This window comes from Stenella coeruleoalba (assembly GCF_951394435.1).
Source record: "Stenella coeruleoalba genome assembly, chromosome: 6".
Lineage (NCBI taxonomy): Eukaryota > Metazoa > Chordata > Mammalia > Artiodactyla > Delphinidae > Stenella > Stenella coeruleoalba.
Genome location: NC_137151.1, coordinates 61,365,282 through 61,389,099, shown reverse-complemented (window position 1 = coordinate 61,389,099; position 23,818 = coordinate 61,365,282). Strand labels below are relative to the sequence as shown.

General features: G+C 36.0%; 2 protein-coding genes across 2 annotated transcripts in view; one reads left to right on the top strand and one right to left on the bottom strand.

Moving 5' to 3' along the window:
• Nucleotides 1-23,818, top strand: part of COBLL1 (cordon-bleu WH2 repeat protein like 1) — a gene marked incomplete at its 5' end in the record, with an annotated part of 159,768 nt that overhangs the window by 63,967 nt on the left and 71,983 nt on the right.
• LOC307188168 (hypoxanthine-guanine phosphoribosyltransferase-like) lies at nt 18,678-20,144 on the bottom strand. The gene has a single exon (XM_079924931.1). It carries the CDS (start codon nt 20,127-20,129, stop codon nt 19,473-19,475), a length of 657 nt encoding a protein of 218 aa, XP_079781057.1. The 5' UTR covers nt 20,130-20,144; the 3' UTR covers nt 18,678-19,472.

The following is a 23,818-nucleotide window of genomic DNA, read 5'->3' as shown; positions in this document are numbered from 1 at the left end:
TTTTGGGATTCATTCTTAGAGCCGTAGGAAGCCTTTGGAGGATTTAAAACAGGGAATGAATTGATAGTTTATGTTTTAAAATGATCACTGTGGAAGTTTTTGGAAGAGATTGGATTGTGGCGTGAGCGCAGAGGCAGGGAGATTGTAGTGGCGTTGCCGGTGGGAGGGGGTGGTGGGTGGACCTGGGATGGTTGTAGTGGAGATTGAGTATATGGATGCAGCATCTATTTCGGACTAAATGTGGGCAATGAGGGAAAGAGAGGACTCGAGTTTAATTCTTAGGTTTTTGGCTTGAGTGGGGCTGTTTATTGAGATGGGAAAGACTCAGGGAGGAGAGACAAAGATTTCACTTTTGGCATTGTCAAGTTTAGGATGCCTAATTAGATAGCGACTGGGAGATGTAAAGAAAATGGGTAGCAGTACCCAGGTAGGGTGACCATGCAATTGTGCAGCCGGGGACACCTTTGAGAGTGAAAGGAGGGTGGAGTGGGATTTGGATTTTAAATACTAAAGCTGGGACAGCAAAGGCAAATCGGGACTGTCTTGGCAAAGTGGAATGTATGACATGTAGGAATCTGCTTCCAGGCAAAGATTTCAGGACTGACAGTATCAGATGTTTAGAATACTACGAAGAAGTCAAGGGAGATAAGAATGGAGAAGAGGCCTCTTCTTCAATATCCACCAAAATAACGAGCATCACTCGTGATGATAAAAGCATAGGACAGCCTTATCTTAGTGGGGTTAGGGGGTGGCAGCCAGATGGGTGTGGACTTCTGAGTGGATACAAGGTAAGAAAATAGAGATGGAAACTACAGTTACTCTTTTAAAGAGGTTTTGTTGTGGCCAGGGATGTTGGCGAAAAATATCTAGAGACTCAGAACACTGAGTCTCATCAAAACCCGAAAGGAAGTCCCAGAACTTCCCAGTGGAAGTTCTCAGTTTTATTTTAGGCTACAGCTGCGTGAGATTCAATATTGCACATATGGAAGAAGAACTAATGCTTCTATTAGTGAAAATAATGCTTCTATTAGTGAAAATAATGGGACATGTAATTTTGGATCAAAGTTTCTTTTGTTTTTATTTGAATAATCTGTATTTGATTTTGAATATCCTAGAAAGATCTGAATTGTTGCAAAGATGAACTTTGATTTAAAAAAGGACTGACTATAAAACTTACCCTTTCAGATTACACTTGATTCACATCAGGGCTCATATCGTTCTGGATTAGTGGGGTGAAGCCGTGTAACTCAAGTATCAGCTTCCATTGAATGTATCGGGGTTTCCATGTAGAAAATGGTGCTTGTCTTGAACCAACTGGAGCATCTGCAGGGAATTTACCTGTTTCTTTTTCCTTTTTACAAAATTAAATGACTGATCTTTTCTTGAATCTGATTTCTTCACACTATCTACAAATAATTTTTTCATTACTATTATATGGATGTGTTTCTTAACACTACCATCTAATGATTAAATTATCTAGTAAGTTGTTGCTTAAATTTTTTAAAAAATTGCCTATGTTGAGAATCTGCAAGTATTTATAACTTTATAAAGGAGACAAAAACATTGAGTTCTCCGGTTTTAAAATTGCTTGGTAAGGAGTTACTTTTAAAACTACCGTGCAAAACACATTCTCTTCAGAAAAAGGACCTGTGAAAATGTTACACGATCATTCCCGGAATGATTTTGTAAGACCAGTGAATTCCTTCTTTTACATATTTGCCAGAGGTAAGGAGTGCCTGGCACTTAACACACATGATAAACAGAAGAGTCAGTAACAGGACAGGAAAGTCGGTTTAACATTCTCGAAGTGTAAATAGTCAAAGGAGCAGTACTGTTTCATAGAGACTTTCTGAAAGAATTGTAAGTATATATGATTTGTAAAACTTTTATAGTAATTTCACATTTTCTAATCATCTGCTTTTAAAAATGGTCTAATATTTTCCTTTGAACTATTATTACTCAAAAATTTTTAACGTGTGTGAGAACCATCAGAATTTTTATAGAAAAGGCTGAAGATTTTTTGGGTTTTTGAATTGATGTTTTGGAGACTAAATTACCTGATTTCTTTTCCTTGACACATTTAAATGTATGGGCAATGATGTGACTTATGCTTGTTTGAGAAGAAAAAAATTATATAATAATTCATTAAACTCCATGTATATATAAAATTAATTACTGCTGTTCATTTCTGTTCTTGATAACTTTCGAGCTTTAAGATGTGGTAAAATTTCTTCAAATTGTCATGAACATTTCAATAAGCAGTATGATAATTATACTTATCTAGGGTTTTCACTTTTACAAAGTACTAATCACTTTCTTTTTTAATACTCACAAGAACCCTGTAAAGCAGACTTTGGATGTTTTCTTCATTCAACATCAGTAAACAAGAAAGCTGAGATTCAGAGGTGTGAAGTTACTTAACAGAGAAATTCAAACTAGAATGAAGCATTTTGATCCCTAGATTTGGGCTCTTTCCCTTATACCGTCCTGGCATGGGACCTCTCTGTATTAACACCCCTTTAGGTAGTGAGTAAAAACAGCATTTAGTAAAATTTACCTGAATTAAAAAAAAACGCACGCAAAAAACCCAATGGTTAACACATTACTCTTAGAGCAGACCCTGAATGTAATATTAACTCTGTCAGCATGTAATGGGAATAAGAAAGTTGCTAGTGGAAATTCTGACTTAGCTGGTCCTTGATTACATATAACCTTGCTTGCTTAACTAACCAAAGAACACGGCTTGACTCATCACTTCACTTAGAGTACTGTACTTCTTTTGTAAAAATGTGAAAATATGATTTGTAAAACTTTTAAAATAATTTCACATTTTCTAATCATCTGCTTTTAAAAATGGTCTAATATTTTCCTTTGAAAATATTTATTCTCTTTTTAAAGGCCATACTAACCCCGATAAAGATGTTAAAAAAATAAAAATAAAATAAGGGCCATACTAACCTCATCCCTTAAATAGAGCCTGGCATTATATAATCTTAGATGAAATGTGAAAATGAGTCTTTTTGTATATGATAAAATTTGGGGGTAGAATATCTGTGGAGATTTGGTGACTTAAAAAAATAAGATGAAAAATGTGAGCTAGCATTGTCTTGTGGTGGAAACTATTTTTTTTCTTGCTTTATTGAGATATAATTGACATATAACATTGTGTAAGTTTAAGGTGTACAGCATGTTGATTTGATACACTTATTTATTGCGAAACGATTAGCACCGTAGCTTTAACTAACACCATTACCATTTCTTTATGGTGAGAACATTTAAGATCTACTCTCTTAAAACCTTTCAAGTATGTAATAGATTATTATTGGCTATAGTCACCATGTTGTACGTTAGATTTCCAGAACTTATTCATCTTATAACAGGAAGTTTGTACTCTTTGACCAACATCTCCTATTTTCTCTAGTCTTTAGCCATGGGTAACACCATTTAGTGTCTGTTTCTTTGAGTTCAGCTGTTTTAGATTCCACATGTAAATGGTATCATACAGTATTTGTCTTTCTCTGTCTGATTTATTTCACTTAGCATAATGCCCTCAAGGTCCAGTCATGTAGCCACAAATGACAGGATTTCCCTTTTTCTCCTAGCTGAACTGTATTCTGTTATATATATGTAATAGGTTATATCTATAAATATATCTATATCTATATCTATCTGTGTCACATCTTCTTTATCCATTCATCCACTGATAGACATTTAGGTTGTTTCCATATCTTAGCTATTGTGAATAATGTTTAAATGAACATGCAAGTGCAGATATTTCTTTGATATCCTCTTTTTATTTCCTTTGGATATATACCCGGAAGTCGTATGCTAGATCATATGATAGTTCTGTTTTGAATTTTCTGAGGAAGATCCATACTGTTTTCCATAGTGGCTGCACCAATTTACCTTTCCACCAACAGTGCATAAAAGTATTACTTATAACATAGATGTTTAATATTTAAAGAAGTCTTCTTAGAAATGATAAGATTATAAACACCTTAGAGAGTAGAGAAGAAGTAACAATTATTTGTACCTAGGAAAAATTTTACATGTTTCAAATTATAAATCAACTTGCTATTATAAAATATATCTTAAATCTGGAAAATAATTTGTGTGACAGAATCAAAGTGTTTATATATATATATATTTTTTTTTTAACAAGTGCTATGTTTCTAAATACCTTGTAGAAATCTGACTTGCATAATTCAAATTTAGTTTTCCCATGGAAATAAATACATGAGATTTATATTTTTCCAATTTCACTCACAAAGAAACCTTATCATACTTAAGGTTCACATAAGTCAAAATAACAAAAAATGCAATATCATATTTTATCTCCCTTGTTTGTTATTGTTATTATCTCCCTCTGGTTAACTGCTGCTAAACACACACTGAGGATTAAAAACTGAACAAATCCATTTATCCATGTAGGCCATGAGGTCAGATAGTTGAGTCTATAAATAAGCAGATTTAATGATGCCATTAATAAGGAAGAGGAGAATGTACTTCTCCAGTGTCTTGTTTACTCCCACTAAGCATATGTTCTTTAGAAAGCAAATTACTGAATCAGATGGAATAGGAAAAACTAAGGTGAGTAATAGAATTATTTAACACAAAGTCATTATACATTCAACATTAAGAGCATAATTATATTCCATGTTCATGTTTGAAATGATTATGCATTAATCTTTAGAATTAAATTTGGGTATTTTCTGCAGAATCTTGGAGTTATATAGTTATGACTTTAAATGGATTGTGTGGATGCCTTCTTATCACTCATTAACCTTGTCAAAAGAAAGAGGAGAGTTATTTGTACAAAGACACATTGCAGTGGTTAGTCTATATATATATATATGGAGATGTACAACTAGAAACTCATTTTTTCTAAACCCCACAGTTTCAACCTTCCCACAGTGCTGTCCCTGGTAATGACTCTCTTTTCCCCCCTTTCCTTTTTTTTTTTTTTGAAATTCAGCCTATTGTTAATTATGTCATTGAACGCTCAAGTCATATGGAAAGTCCCTGGTAATTCTATTTGTCAGGGTAACTTGTTTGTTAACAGTTTTCACTTTGTAAAAAATGTACCTACCGAAGCTCTTCTTTTCCCCCCCCGCCCCCAAAGAGAAACTGTTTGGAAAACAATGTAAAACTGTTGTTTAAACAAACAAAAAAATTGGATGGAGTATTAAATTGATGACTGGTTACATTTGATTGAGGGTTTCTTGGTTTTTTTGTTTGAGAATTACTCTTGTGGAATCACATAAAGATGATTTACCAGTTTTCATAGTGAATTGGAAAAAAGGTTGTTGGTCAAAGTTACCTGTCATTTCTTGAAGGGCAGATATCAATACATTGAAAGAGATCTCATCTAATTCATGAAAATATGCAATAGTCTATCAAAGAGAAATAGAAAAAGGATGTCGTTTTGCTTTTGAGATAAAATATAAATAACATTCTTTATCTTTTCTAGTTTTTATTTTTTTTTACTTTTATAGTTTTCCTAAATGTAAAAATAACATGGGAATGGTGCTTAAGAAATTTGGGGGACAAAAAGGAGAATGTAATGGTCTTTTTGTGAGATCACTGCAATAAATATATCCAATTAGTTTTTATTTTAGGATCAAAAAGTGAATGTGTTGTTATTATTTTAGCTCTTTTATCTTGGCATTTATAATAACAGGACCACACCTATTATACCAGAATTCTTGTGTTAAAAAAAAGTTGTTAATGGCTTTGATATTCTAAAAGCTATTTTTGAACAAAATGTTTGCTAAGACTTTGTGCTGTATTGACCACCAGTACTTGGCATGTTATATATGCCTTTGTTTCTAGTTCCACCTATTTCCTCAGGGAAAGTTTATATAAATGAGACTACTGTATATTTCTTTGTCATTTCCTTCTGTTGTTTCTCAGGAGGAAGAGTTGCAATGGATTTTACAGTATTTCTACACTACATTAGCTACCTTTCTGTGGAAATGAAACATATGGTAGTTTTGAGGGCCTGGAATAGTATTCTGGGTTGCTTAAATCAGGCAGATGACACAAAATTTACTTTTTAGAATGTGGGTGATTTCCTTTATTTGAAAGGACTGTGGTTTTATCCAGCACAAAGGCATGGTTCTGATGAATTAGTCTTTAGCATACACGTCTCATGGTTTTCTTCAGGTGAGTCAGTGCTTCTTTCAGATGTTGTCCCCAAGAAAGTAACAATAAATTGTATTTATTGGATAGGTTCACACAATGTTGGTTTTTTTCTTTCCAATCTGTCACTCCAAATAGAACTTTAAGATCTCTGATTGTTGTTTCATCAGAGCTGGATGCACACAGTAGGAGACTGAGCAACAGAATGGCATGGGAGAAAGGAGATGGGCTTGGAAATGAACTACCCTGGGTTAAACCTAGATCTGCAGTTCACTCACTGTGACTGAGGACAAGTCAATTCTCCTCTTGGGGATTTGTTCCTCATGCTGTAAAATACAGATAACAGCTACTCACAAGGTTGTTGTTAAGAATTAACCGTAATGCATACATAGCTTCCCGCCCATTGTATCTTAATAGATTGCACTGCTGATGTTATTAATGGGTGCTTTACCAGTGCTCATTGATTGATCAAACTAAAGACACCTAACGAGAAAGGAAGAACAAGGTAACATTTGGGACGTTTTATGTGTAGTTGAGTAAAATGGGACAATAATAAACTATTAATTTTTTGAGTACAGGAACTGATGTATTTTTTTCTGTACCCAAAGCTAGTGTAGGTGCTGAATAAATGCTTGTTGTATGAGAGTGTGTGTGTGGGAAACTAGTGTTTCTTTACCTCCTGGTGCAGAGTTCTTTCTCATGTATCATAACCTTTAACTCTGTATGATTACTCCATTAAGGGAGCTCATTTTAATTAATCTATAATTTCACCTTTTTCACAAACTGAGATATAAAGTACATTCTTACTTGCCGATGATTGCAGGAGAATATATATAAAATAATTTCTTTGGAAGAGTTGACTAACAATGTAAGAAAATATTAGTAAAAGGTAAATGACTTTATGTTAGACAGGAGGAGGAAGAGAAAACTGTTTTAAAGGGCTATAGATGTTAGGAATCCTAGTGGTTGTTTGATTTTTTTTTTTTGGTGGTACGCGGGCCTCTCACTGTCGTGGCCTCTCTGGTTGTGGAGCACAGGCTCCGGACGCGCAGGCTCAGCGGCCATGGCTCACAGGCCCAGCCGCTCCGCGGCATGTGGGATCTTCCCGAACTGGGGCACGAACCCGTGTCCCCTCCATTGGCAGGCGGACTCTCAACCACTGCGCCACCAGGGAAGCCCTGTTAGATTATTTTTATACATTGCTTTAAAGACAATCAGATTTTAGTACGATTGGGAATAATTTAGTCCTTGTACAAGTTTTCCTTGTTTTCTGAGAATCAGGGTCAAATGGTGAAAGGAAACTGTCATTTCATACCAAATATATCAAATGTCCTATCCTAGTGTGTTTCTAAGAAATAAGGTTTTTTTTTTTAATTGGGAAAACATTTGAGGACCTGACTCTATGTGTGTGTGTGTGTATCTATCTGAAAGAGAGAATTCATTCATTCAACAATATTTTATTAAGCACCTTCTTTGTGCCCAAAATATTCTAGATCCTTCAGGATATAGCACTAAACCAGAGAGTAAAAGTGCCTGGACTCAGTGAGCTTTCATTCACTAATCAGAATTCACTAATCTGAACTAATCACTAGTCAGAATTGTGACCATTTAAAGTAAGCCACTGGAACATTACTGTCATTGTATGAAAAGTATAGAGTATGTAAACTGGGATCTCTTTGCTCAGTATACCATTATGTGCTTGCAGTAAATAAAGAAATACCTAAAGATGATTAAGGAAATAGGAAGGCCAGCTCTTTCACAGAGATCTTTATCTCTGTCAGTATTCTTTGTCAATAAATATTATTTGGTTTTCAGTTTCGTTGTGATTTTTTAGTTATGATGGCACAAATAAGATTTTTAATAGATTTTTTACTTCCCTTTACTAAATTATTTTATTTACTTGGGGATTGAAAATAGTCATGAAAGCATTTAATTAATAGGAATGAATTGTTTCTGGGGGAGGGATAAATTGGGAATTTGGGATTAACAGATACATACTGCTCTGTATAAAATAGATGGACTGCAGGGACCTGCTGTGTAGCACAGAGAACAATATTCAGTGTCTTGTGGTGGCCTGTAGTGGAGGGGAATCTGAAGAATGACCTGTGTGTGGTGTGTATGGCTGAGTCACTTTGCTGTACACCTGAAGCACTGTGGGTCAACTACACTTCAATAAGAAAGCGGGGGTGGAAGGAGAAATAAATTGTTTTAGGTAATTCTTCCTTGGATCAAAGGGATTATTTCTACAGAAGGTTAAAAATGATAGTTTCTGGAGAGTTATACTTATGTGTTTATATCTCACTACTGTTTAGATTATTATTCTATTGAGAGAAAAATTAGTACCATTTCTGACATGTTTGATCTGACCCATAGTGTTATAATTTTTTACTATCTGTCTTATAAAATTCAGCGGAAATTAAGAGACAGCTGGTGTGATTTTTGCTTGGACTGCAGGTGTTTGGATGAACTAACTAAATTGAGTTTTGGGTCACAGTTTCTTAAAAGATTTGTCACTGAATGGATCAGAGTTTTCCAGGAATCTTACGTCTAGTAATACTGTAGAAGCTCTTCAATTTTAGTCAGCTCAGTCACTGGGTCAGGTAAGATTTCGATTCCCTTAGTAAAACATGCCGAATGGCTGTCCTGGCACCATGAACCCCCAAAGCACTAAGCTACTTTCTAGATTGCCTGTACATGCCTCGTGTTCTGTTTTATCAAAAACTTGTTTTGACTGTTTCCTAACCTGTTAAGGCCTGTTTTTCCAGTTACTTATTGTAATAATGTAATTAACCTGAATGTTATAAACACATGATTTGAATTCATTAAGAGAGTTGTCCTATAAAAGCGAAGTTAAATACTTCAGAAAGAATCTGGTGAGCCAGCTACCCTGCCCCTCCAAACAAAAGGTACTATTGAATTATATGTGAATGAGACAACTGAAAGAATGAAATAAAATGCTAAAATCAAGGAATTTGCATTCGAATTGCTTGCAGGTGTCTTGAAATCCTTGGCTTACTTAAAAAAGTTAGAAGCGGAAGGCAAGCCTTTATGTGCTAATTATACAAGAAGTACAAGGTGAAAATTTAGTCAGTGGGCACAGCTGCAAATACAAACATTTCACTCGACATCAATGAATAATTTATCTGTGTATTTTAAGTTAAAATGACTAAGGTTTACTTGAACTTTGATTTCCCACTTTAAGTGGTTTTTAAAGTAACCTACTGATTAGAAATGTTAAAGGATTTTTGTTATATTTGCATTCCTTTTTTATCATTTTCCTAAATATCTATTCTCAAACTGTTTTCTGTAAGATAACATTAATATCTATTCTATTTATATATTTAAAAACTCGATAGATTTTTTTTCTCCAAGTGAAAATTTTAAATATATAAGAATACAGAATACATTTATGCAGTTTTATGTGTGAGTTTAAAAGTACAGTTTGGAACTACACTTTGTTGTATAAGCGATACTTATGGGGGAATCTTATCTTTTCTGGGTTTAGGTAGGAAGCTAGTGTATAAGTTAAATGCAGTTATGCTGTGTTTCCATTACACCAACTACCTCTTCCTTTGTTAGATATGTTAGTCTATTCAATGATTGTTACTTTGTATCTTGTCTTAAATATATTTAATTATATTATTCATTATATTTATTGTATATTTAATATTTATACTAACCCATTGACCTGTAGTTGAAAGAAGAATGGCTTAATGGAAAAGCAGAATCTTATGGTCCTTGAGCTGTTTTAATTATAATCAAAATGTTTCTTGGATAATCAATTTGTGTCTGAAGCTCTGTTTGGTACAGTCTACATGTGGCTTATAATTCTTGAATATCTATTGGTCTTTCCTGAATATGTGATCATTTTAAATGCCAGTGACTTCAAATAACTTTGAGGAATCATGGCTTTAAACTATTTTCTTGTGCCTGGTGGGAATTGGGAGGAATTGTTACACTGAGTACTAGGGAGAGGCTATATTGGTTTTGTTGTGAAGTCTTCACATGAATGATGTACCAAGAAGGGGTGTGTATAGACTTGCCTGTAAATGTTCATAGCAGCATTATTTACAATAGCCAAAAAGTAGAAACAACCCAATGTCCATCAATTGGTGAATGGAGAAGTAAAATGTTATATATTCATACAATGGAATTCTGTTGGGTAACAAGAAGTAACAAAGTACAGATACATGGTACAACATGAATGAACCTCAAAAGAATTATAGTCAGTGAAAGAAGTCAGACACAAAAGGACACATATTGTATGATTCCATTTATATGAAGTATCCAAAAAGGCAACTATATAGAGACAGAAAGTTGATTAGTGATTGCCTAGGGCTTGAGATGGGTTAGAGTGAGGGCAAAGATATTAGAAAGAAAAATGATGATCTTTGCGTACCTGAAGCACTTACTAGGAATAGTAGAGTGGAAGAAGTAATAAGGACTTTTGTTTTTAAATATATCTTCTGTGCCATTATTGTACCTAACAGAATTAATAGTTCCTTTTGCATGTCATCCAACACCCAGTTTTTATTTAAATTTCTCTAACAGTCTCTTTGTCCAAATTGGATTGAGTTTCACACATTACTTTGGTGGTTTTGTCACTTAAATCTCTCATTCTATATCAGTTCTTACCCCCGCCCCCATCTTTTTCCCCACATTTTCAATTTGTTAGAGAAACTGGATTGTAGACTATCCACATTCTAGATTTTGCTAATTATTATGTTTGGTAATTATTAAACAGTTGAACTATTTGAGCATAATCAGAAAATGACTAATTCTTCATCCAAAAGAATTAATTTTCCACAGAGCTGAGAGCAAGTAAGCTAGCATTTAGGAGCCTGTAGCAATTGTTTAAGATAGAAATCCGCAGTCTTTCAGAAATTAGCAGCCTTAGGTGTTCTAAGACTTGATTTATTCTGTTATATTGCTACATTTCTCCTGGTAATAAGATGGATGGAAGACAGTGGGAAACTGTGAATCATTCTCCCTGAGGAAAGGTGAAAGGGGCCTAACAGGTGGTTGGCACAAAGAACCCCCCCCCAACGTAAAAGCAAAAACCATGGGTCCGGGGTTTGAAAGTTGTGCCACTTAGTGAGGGAATAATTGAAGGAAGTCTTGGCAGAATTCTTGGGTTTTAATTCTTATTTTGTTGTATATGAAGTAATGTCTAGGTTGATCTTTTAATGCTTTATTTTCCAACAAAAGAAACTTTTAGATCAAATGCCTTAATGCTTATATATGTGTGTGTAGTTTGCCAACAGTAGTGATTTTACCTAGAAGCATAGGTAAGGACCTTTTATAGACATTTAAAAATGTGACCTTTTTTCTTATTGAGAATATGTTTTCCCTACATGACTTTGTTTTAATAACATGTTTTTTTTAAAATATCAGCATTTTCACTTCTGTATTGATATAACAGATTTGTGTTATGAATAATGGTATTTGTATTTTTAAAATAGATCATTTGTATGTCTTTCACTGAGTCTATAAATGAGAACCTCTTGGCTCAGTAAGATAGTCTGTGAATGAGGTTCTGTGTAGGTAGGACTTCTTTATTATTAGCCATTAAATAGAACAGTACATATTGATGGAAATCATTGGTGGAGATCATCATTCTAATACCTTTGCCTTTATTTTAGTCCAGTGGGTCTCAAACTGTAATGTGCTGGACCACTAGTATATATCACCTGGACCCCATATGCAGATTCTATTTAAAAAGGTACAACATGGAGCCACCCAAGCAGATCTGTATTAGAAACAAGTTCCATAGCTGATTCTAATGCTCATTGAATTTTGAGAATCACTACCTTAGAAATATTTTTATTGTGTTTTACTTTTAAATAGTTTGACTTGGAAGAAATTGCAGAAATAGTGCAGAGGTTTACCTGTGCCTTCCTCCAAGCTTTCCCCAATAATAATGTCTTACATAACCATAGTACATTATCAAAACCAGGGAAGTGACTTTGGTACAATACTGTTAACTTAGGTACAGACCTTATTTAGATTTCATCAGCTTTTACATGCATTCTTTATTATTTTTAAAAATTTGTCTTGATTTATAATTCTATGAAATTTTATTACATGTGTAGATTCGCATGACATTCCACAATCAGAATACAGAACTGTTGCATCACCATAAAGGAACTCCCTCATGTTACTCTTTTTTTTTAAAAAAATATATTTATTTTATTTTTGGCTGTGTTGGGTCTTCACTGCTGCGCGTGGGCTTTCTCTAGTTGCGGCGAGCGGGGGCTCCTCTTCGTTGTGGTGCATGGGCTTCTCATTGCAGTGGCTTTTCTTGATGCGGAGCATGGGCTCTAGGCGCGAGGGCTTCAGTAGTTGTGGCACGCGGGCTCAGTAGTTGTGGCTCACGGGCTCTGGAGCGCAGGCTCAGTAGTTGTGACGCATGGGCTTAGTTGCTCCATGGCATGTGGGATCTTCCGGGACCAGGGCTCGAACCCGTGTCCCCTGCATTGGCAGGCAGGTTCTTAACCACTGCACCACCAGGGAAGCCCCCTTATGTTACTCTTAATAGTTACACCTTGCCTCCAATCCTGGCAGCCAGTGATCTGTTTTCTATGACCGTAAGTCTGTCACTTTGGGACTCACATAAATAGAACCATACGGTATGTAACCTTTTGAGACTGGCTTTTTCACTCAGCATAATGCCCTTGAGATTATCCAAGATGTTGAGTGTATCAAGGCTTGCTTTTTTATTGCTGAGTAGTATTCCATTGTATGGATGCATCACAGTTTGTTTATTCATTCTCACGTTGGAGTACATTTGGGCCGTTCCCTGTTTGGGTATGTTATGAGGAGAGCTGCAATAAACATTGACATACAGGTTTTATGCAAACTAAGTTTTTGTTTCTCTCATGTAAATGCCTAGGAATAGATTGCTGCGTCATATGGTATGAGTATGTAGCTTCATATTACATTGCCAAACCATTTCCCGAAGTGGCTGTGCCATTTTGCACTCACCTTGTTCAAGTCACCTATGAGAGATCTAGTTTCTCCACATTCTTGTCTGTACTTGATAGTTTCAGTAGTTTTAATTTAGGTGCATAGTGGTATTTCATCATAGCTTTAATTTGCATTTCCCTAAATGGATAATAATGTTGAGAATCTTTTCATGTGCCTCTTTCTCACATCCTCTTTGGTAAAGTGTTCAAACCTTTGCCCATTTTATGATTGGATTCTTTGTTTTCTTACTGTCACGTTTCGAGAGCTCTGTCTATATTCTGGATATAAGTCTTTTTGTTGGCTATGTGACTTACAAATATTTTCTCCCAGTCTGTGGCTTGTCTTTTTAGGTTCATAACTGGGTCTTTCACAGAACCAAAATTTTACTTTTTGATGAAGTTTAGTTTCTTGATATTTTAAAAATCTTATGGATTGTGTCTTTGATGTCATGTCGGAGATTCGTTTGCCTAAGCCTTAGTCCCAAGGATTTTCTCCTACATTTTGATCTAAACATTTTATAATTTTATGTTCTACATTTAGATCAACTTTAGGTTAATTTTTGTATAAGGTGCTACTTTAGCTTTTAATATTTCTAAACTGTGAGACACTATTTCCAAGTAGTTTTTCTAGCCAGTGTTTGACAAAACTTGTAGCTGGGAAACTTAACTTGGAAAATCCATTCCAAGGACTTTTCTTTATCAGTATGCAGTGAATGTTATGCCTTTGAATACGGTTTATGCCAACACACACTACTCCTCAACATAGATTTAAAACTTTAACAGAGACTGATGACTAAATGCTGTTTAGTATTTACCAAAGTACATATTTGAGAGTAGATTATTGAGATTGTGACTTGAAAGCAACTTCTGCTTTCATTTTATGGTTGGTTAATCTACCAGTGTGCTTGCTTGGCTGACATATACATTCCCACTGTTTAACATGCATATGTGCATATATTTTAACAATTATAACATCCACATTTCAGTTCCTTACCTAGCGTGCTTTTGAAAATTGAAAAAACATTCCAACTAAGAACTTTTTTTTTTTTTAAAGTCAGTGTTTGTAGAGCAGTTTTAGGTTCACATTAGAACTCAGCAGAAGATACAGGTTTCCCATAGACCCCTGTCCCCACACATGCACAGCCTCCCCCATTGTCAGTATTCCTCACCAGAGGGTACAGTTGTCACAGCTGAACCTACACTGACACATCATAATCACCCGAAGTCTATAGTTCACATTAGTAATCACTCTTGATGTACATTCTACAGGTTTTGACAAAAACATAATGACATGTATTCATCTTTATAGTATCATGTAGGGTATTTTCACTGCTCTAAAAATGCTCTGTGCTCCACCTGTTCATCTCTCCCCACAACTCCTGGCAACCACTCGTCTTTTTTATTGTCTCCATATTTTTGCCTTTTCCAGAATGTAATATAGTTGGAATTATACAATATGCAGCCTTTTCAGACTGGCTCTTTGCATTTAGTAATATGAAATTAAGACTCCTCCATGTTTTTTAATGACAACAGCTCATTTCTTTTTTAGTGGAAAAAATGGAAATAATGGGATAATATTCCATTGTCTGAACATACCATAGTTTATTTGTCCATTGGCCTACTGAAGGACATCTGGGTTGCAAACTAAGAACATTTTAACTTCCTTTTAGAGAAGAAAATTTCTTTTTTTACATTTACTATTTTGTTGTTTCAGAGAACATAATAAGTAAAACAAGTCTATTGTGGATGATTTTTTCATCTTAAATTTCATAAGTATTTAACCTCTTTTGAAAAAGTGGAAATATAACTTTATAGGGCTTTTTATACTTAATTTTTATATGGCAAAGAAAAAAGAAGCCCAAAAAGTTTGGCATAGTCCTCTCTCCCCATGTTTTTTTAATCATTTTTGAATTTTTAAATTGTAGTGTCAAGCACATTTTTTATTTACCTTTTCAGACTAACTTCCATAAACGGCACTAACTCTTCCATATATCAGTACATTGCCTGCAAGGCAACAAATATGAAGTTCAAAGAAAGCTTTCAGTAGATGATGCTGAGCCCAGTTGCTACTGACATGTATTACCTACTGAGCAGAAGCCTATGCACAGAGTGAATGGGGCATCAAGTGAGCACTGGGTCATGGTTTTGAAGTTCCAGTTTGTTTTGGAGAAAAATTACTTGCTAATCTCTATAAATGTTTAAGAATTTAATAAGATACTAATTTTTTTAAAAAAGGATAACACTTGTTAGGGGATTATCTATGTAAAACACTTGCACAGTTCCTGGAACTAGATAGGCATTCAGTTAAGTTAGTTTTTGTAGGGTCCATTTAGGATATCTTTGAAATTGTTTGCTTGGACTTATTTCATTTTTAAGCTACTGGTATTAGAGGACCTCATGTGGTATTTCTTTAATCTACCCAGATTCTTTCTATAGCACTGAGAACACAGTGGGTGCCCAATAATATGGTTGACTGTCTTGTGACTCATTGTTTACATTGCTTTCAAGCCTGTTTTTCAACTTTGCTTATTTGTTTTGATGAAGTTTTTATCTCCTCCTTGATACGCCCTTTTCTACTGAAGGCTTTTCTCATCTCTCTTCTTGTTGATGTTTGACTTTCTTAACTGTGCATAAAATAAACATCCCACATAAGATATTTAGGAAAACCCTGAGACAAGCTGAAATTGCAGCAACATTTATGGGACAGATATGAGAAATTTAATATTTAATTTTTAATGTATAGATACACTTTCCTACTCTATATCTTTGTGTGGGGTTTCCTCGAGTGTGTATATATATGTGAAAATGTATTCACTTATATTTGTACATTTTTCTGTGTATAAATTGTAACTCAGTGAAAAATATCAAGAGAAATTTATGTTTTCCTTCCTTCCATAAGGACCTTCCTTCTTAGAGAAAAGGAAGCAAAAATATAATGGGGTGGCTCAAGATGGCGGAATAGAAGGACATGCGCTCACTCCCTCTTGTGAGAGCACCAGAATCACAGCTAACTGCTGAACCATCATCCACAGGAAGACACTGGAACTCACCAAAAAAGATACCCTACATCCAAAGACAAAGAGACTGCAATGAGACTGTAGGAGGGGTGCAATCACAGTAAAATCAAATCCCATAACCTCTGAGTGGGTGACTCACAAACTGGAGAACAATTATACCACAGAAGTTCTCCCACTGGAGTGAAGGTTCTGAGCCCCACATCAGGCTTCCCAACCTGCGGGTCTGGCAATGGGAGGAGGAGTTCCCAGAGAATCACCACTTGAAGGCTAGTGGGATTAGTTTGCAGGACTTTGACAGGACTGAGGGAAACAGAGACTCTATTCTTGGAGGGCATGCACAAAGTAGTGTGTGCATCGGGACCCAGGGGAAGGAGCAGTGACCCCATAGGAGACTGAACCAGACCTACCTGTTAGTGTTGGAAGGTCTCCTGCAGAGGTGGGAGCTGGGGACAAGGACACTGGCAGCAGAAGTTCTGGGAAGTATTCCTTGGCGTGAGCCCTCCCAGAGTCCGCCATTAGCCCCACCAAAGAGCCTGTAGCCTCCAGTGCTGGGTCGCCTCAGGCCAAACAACCAATAGGGAGAGAAGTCAGGCCCACCCATCAGCAGACAAGCAGATTAAAGTTTTACTGAGCTCTGGGCACCAGAGCAACACCCAGCTCTACCCACCACCAGTCCATCCCATCAGGAAACTTGCACAAGCCTCTTAGATAACCTCATCCACCAGAGGACAGACAGCAAAAGCAAGAAGACCTACAATCCTGCAGCCTGTGGAACAAAAACTACATTCACAGAAAAACAGACAAAATGAAAAGGCAGAAGGCTATGTAGCAGATGAAGGAACAAGATAAAACCACAGAAAAACAACTAAATGAAGTGGAGATTTGCAACCTTCCAGAAAAAGAATTCAGAATAATGATAGTGGAGATGATCCATGACCTTGGAAAAAGAATGGAGGCAAAGATCGAGAAGATGCAAGAAATGTTTAACAAAGACCTAGAAGAATTAATTGTTCAGAGATGAACAATACAATAACTGAAATGAAAAATACACTAGAAGGAATCAATAGCAGAATAACTGAGGCAGAAGAATGGATAAGTGACCTGGAAGACAGAATGGTGGAATTTACTGCCGTGGAACAGAAAAAAGAATGAAAAGAAATGAAGACAGCCTAAGAGACCTCTGGGACAACATTAAGCACACCAACATTCGCATTATAGGGGTCCCAGAAAGAGAAGACAGAGAGAGAAAGGACCCGAGAAAATATTTGAAGAGATTATAGTTGAAAACTTCCCTAACATGGGAAAGGAAATAGCCACCCAAGTCCAGGAAGCACAGACAGTCCCAGGCAGGATAAACCCAAGGAGAAACATGCCGAGACACGTAGTAATCAAATTGACAGAAATTAAAGACAAAGAAAAATTATTAAAACTAGCAAGGGAAAAACGACAAATAACATACAAGGGAACTCCCATAACATTAACAACTGATTTCTCAGCAGAAATTTTACAAGCCAGAAGGGAGTGGCATGATATATTTAAAGTGATGAAAGGGAAGAATCTACAACCAAGATTATTCTACCCGGCAAGGATCTCATTCAGATTTGATGGAGAAATCAAAAGCTTTACAGACAAGCAAAAGCTAAGAGAATTCAGCACCACCAAACCAGCTCTACAACAAATGCTAAAGGAAATTCTCTAAGTGGGAAACACAAGAGAAGAAAAGGACCTACAAAAACAAACCCAAAACAATTAAGAAAATGGTAATAGGAACATACATATCGATAATTACCGTAAACATGAATGGATTAAATGCTCCAACCAAAAGACACAGGCTGGTTGAATGTATACAAAAACAAGACTGCTATATATGCTGTCTACAAGAGACCCACTTCAGACCTTGGGACACATATAGACTGAAATTGAGGGGATGGAAAAAGATATTCCATGAAAATGGAAATCAAAAGAAAGCTGGAGTAGCAATACTCATATCGGATAAAATAGACTTTAAAATAAAGAACGTTACAAGAGACAAAGAAGGACACTACATAATGATCAAGTGATCAAGAAGAAGATATAACAATTATAAATATATATGCACCTAATATAGGAGCACCTCAATACATAAGGCAAATGCTAACAGCTCTAAAAGAGGAAATTGACAGTAACACAATAACAGTGGGGGACTTTAACACCTCACACCAATGGACAGATCATCCAGACAGAAAATTAATAAGGAAACACAAGCTTTAAATGACACAATAGACCAGATAGATTTAATTGATATTTATAGGACATTCCATCCAAAAACAGCAGATTACACTTTCTTCTCAAATGCACATGGAACAGTCTCCAGGAGAGATCACATCTTTCTTTTTTATCTTTTAAAGAGACAGCCTTGGGCTTCCCTGGTGGCTCAGTGGTTGAGAATCTGCCTGCCAATGCAGGGGACACGGGTTCGAGCCCTGGTCTGGGAGGATCCCACATGCCGCGGAGCAACTGGGCCCGTGAGCCACAACTGCTGAGCCTGTGCGTCTGGAGCTTGTGCTCCGCAGCAAGAGAGGCCACGACAGTGAGAGGCCCGTGCACCGCGATGAAGAGTGGCCTCCGCTCGCCGCAACTAGAGAAAGCCCTCTCACAGAAACGGAGAGCCAACACAGCCAAAAATAAATAACTTAATTAATTTAAAAAAAAAATAAAGAGACAGCCTTTATTTAAGGATTTTTACATTGAAGACTTCAAAAAGTGGTAGGTTTTTAGAACTTATTTACCTGTATTTAAAAGGAACTGTTGACAAAGATTTGCCAGAAATAAGCTGAACAAGTGGGAAAATGCAGTTAATACTACTGAAACCTACTAAAATAACTCCAGGACATATGGTTTATCCAACATAAGGATACCTCTCAATGCTGTCACTGACATGAAACTGACTGCTTCTTTTCTAAACACACAGTGGTTTAATTAACAATATTCAGTCACTTCTGTTCTTTCCTGAATATATAAAAATTAAAATACCAGTTAAAAAACTAATATATTCTTCTCTGTCAATGTTTCTTACAGGTACAATTTCAATATTTTCATTCAGTAGTGGTGTGGTTTAAGAGATTTTTCATTCACACGTCAAACAACAATCCACCCAAAGGGAACTGATAGTCTACAGGCTCCTAGTGCAAATAAAGAGTTCAGGAATGCAGCAACTGGCCTTTCTAAAATACAAAACGGATAAAATTCTTAGAAGATACATGCAATAAGCTCTACTAAGCAGCTGGCCACAGAACTAGAACATCTGATCATTTTCCTGGTGATTTCAATGGGACTACAGATATTTCCAAACTCAACTTGAACTCTCATCTTAGGCTTTGTATTTTGCTTTTCCAGTTTTGCTAATGACACAAACATGATTCAGATCCCTGAAGTATTCATTACAGTCAAGGGCATATCCTACAACAAACTTGTCTGGAATTTCAAATCCAGCAAAGTCTGGTTTATATCCAACACTTTGAGGGGTCCTTTTCACCAGCCAGCTTGCAACCTTGACCAGCTTTGGATTATGCTGCTTGACCAAGGAAAGCAAGGTTTGCACTGTTTTGCCAGTGTCAATTATATCTTCAACAATCAAGACATTCTTTCCAGTGAAAGTTGAGAGATCATCTTCACCAATTACTTTTATGTCACCTGTTGACTGGTCATTAAAATAGCTCTTCAGTCTGATAAAATCTACAGTTATAGGTATAGATCTATCACTATTTCTGTTTAGTGCTTTGATGTAATCCAGCAGGTCAGCAAAGAATTTATAGCCCCCCTTGAGCACACAGAGGGCCACGATGTGATGGCCTCCCATCTCCTTCATCACATCTTGAGCCAGCCATTTGGTCCTGTCCATAATTAGTCCATGAGGAATAAACACCTTTTCCAAGTCCTCAGCATAATGATTAGGTATACAAAATAAATCTAGGTCATAACCTGGTTCATCATCACTAATCACGATGCTGGGGCTGTGGGTCACCATAACGGAGCTGGCTGGTGTGCGGGCTGAGGGAAGACTGGGGAGGAGGAAGCCAACAGCAGGGCCAAGCAGGAGGTGGCACCACGTGGGAAAGCCCAGGATAGATCACATCTTGGGTCACAAATCAAGCCTTGGTATATTTATGAAAATTGAAATCCTATCAGGCATCTTTTCCAACCACAATGCTGTGAGATTAGAAATCAATTACAGGGGAAAACCGGTAAAAAACATAAACACATGGAGGCTAAACAGTAAGTTACTATATAACCAAGAGATCACTGAAGAAATCAAAGAGGAAATCAAAAAATACCTGGAGACAAATGACAATGAAAACATGACGATCCAAAACCTATGGAATGCAGCAAAAGGAGTTCTAAGAGGGGAGTTTATAGCAATACAAGCCTACCTCAAGAAACAAGAAAAATCTCAAACAATCTAACCTTACACCTAAAGGAACTAGAGAAAGACGAACAAAACCCAAAGTTAGTAGAAGGAAAGAAATCATGAAGATCAGAGCAGAAATAAATGAAATAGAAACAAAACAATAGCAAAGATCAATAAAACTAAAAGCTGGTTCTTTGAGAAGATAATCAAAATTGATAAACCATTAGCCAGATTCATCAAGAAAAAGAGAGAGGACTCAAATCAATAAAATTAGAAATGAAAAACGAGAAGTTACAAAGGACACCACAGAAATAGAAAACATCGTAAGAGACTACTACAAGAAACTCTATGCCAATAAATTGGACAACCTAGAAGAAATGGACAAATGCTTAGAAAGGTATAACATTCCAAGACTGAACCAGGAAGAAATAGAAAATATGAACAGACCAATCACAAGTAATGAAATTGAAACTGTGATTAAAAATCTTCCAACAAACAAAAGTCCAGGACCAGATGGCTTCACAGGTGAATTCTATCAAACATTTAGAGAAGGGCTAACACCCATCCTTCTCAAACTCTTCCAAAAAATTGCGGAGGAAGGAACACTTCCAAACTCATTCTACGAGGCCACCATCACCCTGATACCAAAACTAGACAAAGATATTGCAAAAAAAGAAAATTACAGATCAATATCAGTGATGAATATAGATGCAAAAATCCTCAACAAAATACTAGCAAGCAGAATCCAAATGTGATACACAATATTAACAAATTGAAGAATAAAACTCATGTGATCATCTCAATAGATGCAGAAAAAGCTTCTGACAAAGTTCAGCACCCATTTATGATAAAAACTCCAGAAAGTGGGCATAGAGGGAACCTACCTCGACATAATAAAGGCCATATATGACAAACCCACAGCCAACATCATTCTCAAAGGTGAAAAACTGAAAGCATTTCCTCTAAGATCAGGAAGAGGACAAGGATGTCCACTCTCACCACTATTATTTAACATAGTTTTGGAAGTCCTAGCCATGGCAATCAGAGAAGAAAAAGAAATAAAAGGAATCAAAATTGGAGAAGAAGTAAAACTGTTACTGTTTGCAGGTGACATGATATTTTACACAGATAATCCTAAAGATGCCACCAGAAAACTATTAGAGCTAATCAATGAATTTGGTAAAGTTGCAGGATACAAAATTAATGCACTGAAATCTCTTGCATTCCTATACACTAACAGCAAAAGATCAGAAAGAAATTAAGAAAACAATCCCATTCACCGTTGCAACAAAAAGAATAAAATACCTAGGAATAAACCTACCTAAGGAGGTAAAAGACCGGTACTCAGAAAACTATAAGACACTGATGAAAGAAATCAAAGATGACACAAACAGATGGAGAGATATACCATGTTCTTGTATTGGAAGAATCAATATTGTGAAAATGACTATACTATCCAAAGCAATCTACAGATTCAATGCAATCCCTATCTAATTACCAGTAGCATTTTTTACAGAACTAGAACAAAAAATCTTAAAATTTGTATGGAGACCCAAGAGACCCTGAGTAGCCAAAGCAGTCTTGAGGGAAAAAAACGGAGCTAGAGGAATCAGACTCCCTGACTTCAGACTCTACTACAAAGCTCCAGTAATCAAGACAATATGGTACTGGCACAAAAATAGAAATATAGTTCCATGGAACAGGATAGAAAGTCCAGAGACAAACCCATGCACCTATAGTCAAATAATCTATGACAAAGGAAGCAAGGATATACAGTGGAGAAAAGACAGCCTCTTCAATAAGTGGTGCTGGGAAAACTGGACAGGTACATATAAAAATATGAGATTAGAACACTCCCTAACACCATACACAAAAATAAACTCAAAATGGATTAGAGACCTAAATATAAGACTGGACACTATAAAACTCTTAGAGGAAAACATACGAAGAACACTCTTGGACATAAATCACAACAAGATCTTTTTTGACCCACTTCCTAGAGTAATGGAAATAAAAACAAAAATAAACAAATGGGACCTAATGAAACTTGAAAGCTTTTGCACAGCAAAGGAGATTATAAACAAGACAAAAAGACCACCCTCAGAATGGGAGAAGATATTTGCAAACAAATCAACGGACAAAGGATTAATCTCCAAAATATATAAATAGCTCATGCAGCTCAATATTAAAAAAACAAACAACCCAATCAAAAAATGGGCAGAAGATCTAAACAGACATTTCTCCAAAGAAGACATACAGATGACCAAGAAGCACATGAAAAGATGCTCAACATCACTAATTATTAGAGAAATGCAGATCAAAACTACAATGAGGTACCACCTCACACCAGTTAGAATGGGCATTATCAGAAAATCTACAAACAACAAATGCTGGAGAGGGTGTGGAGAAAAGTGAACCCTCTTGCACTGTTGGTGGGAATGTAAATTGATACAGCCACTATGGAGAACAGTACGGAGATTCCTTAAAAAACTAAAAATATGGCCCAGTAATCCCACTACTGGGCATATACCCAGAGAAAGCCATAATTCAAAAAGACACATGCACCCCAATGTTCATTGCAGCACTATTTACAGTAGCCAGGTCATGGAAGCAACGTAAATGCCCATCAAAAGATGAATGAATAAAGAAGAAATGGTACATATATTTAATGGAATATTACTCTGCCATAAAAAGGAACGCAATTGGGTCATTTTTAGAAATGTTGATGGACCTAGAGACTGTCATACAGAGTGAAGTAAGTCAGAAAGAGAGAAACAGATATCGTATATTAACACATATATGTGGAATCTAGAAAAATGGTACAGTTGAACTGGTTTGCAAGGCAGAAATAGAGACAGAGATGTAGAGAACAAACGTATGGACAACAAGGAGGGGAAGCGGGGGGCGGGGTGGGATGAATTGGGAGATTCGGGTTGACATATACACACTAATATGTATAAAATAGATTAATAAGAACCTGCTTATAAAGAGAAAAATAAAATTTAAAAAAAGAAGCAATGCGATGTTTGTAAAAATGCTAACCATATAAAGCTAAGTTGGGATGTAAAAAAATATATATAATGGGAATGTAAATTTGGAAAAGTTATTATTATACTTTGGGACTACTTTTAAGATTGTTACATTGAGCGATTCTGAGAACTTTCTGAATTTACACGAACTTGATTGACCTAAGTAGCAACCTTCTGGCAGTGTTTCAGACATTACAGAGTTCTTAGGAAAGTAAATCATTAACTCTCATTGAATACCTACTATCTGTCAGGCGTTGTACTAGACTAGTGGTTCTCAAA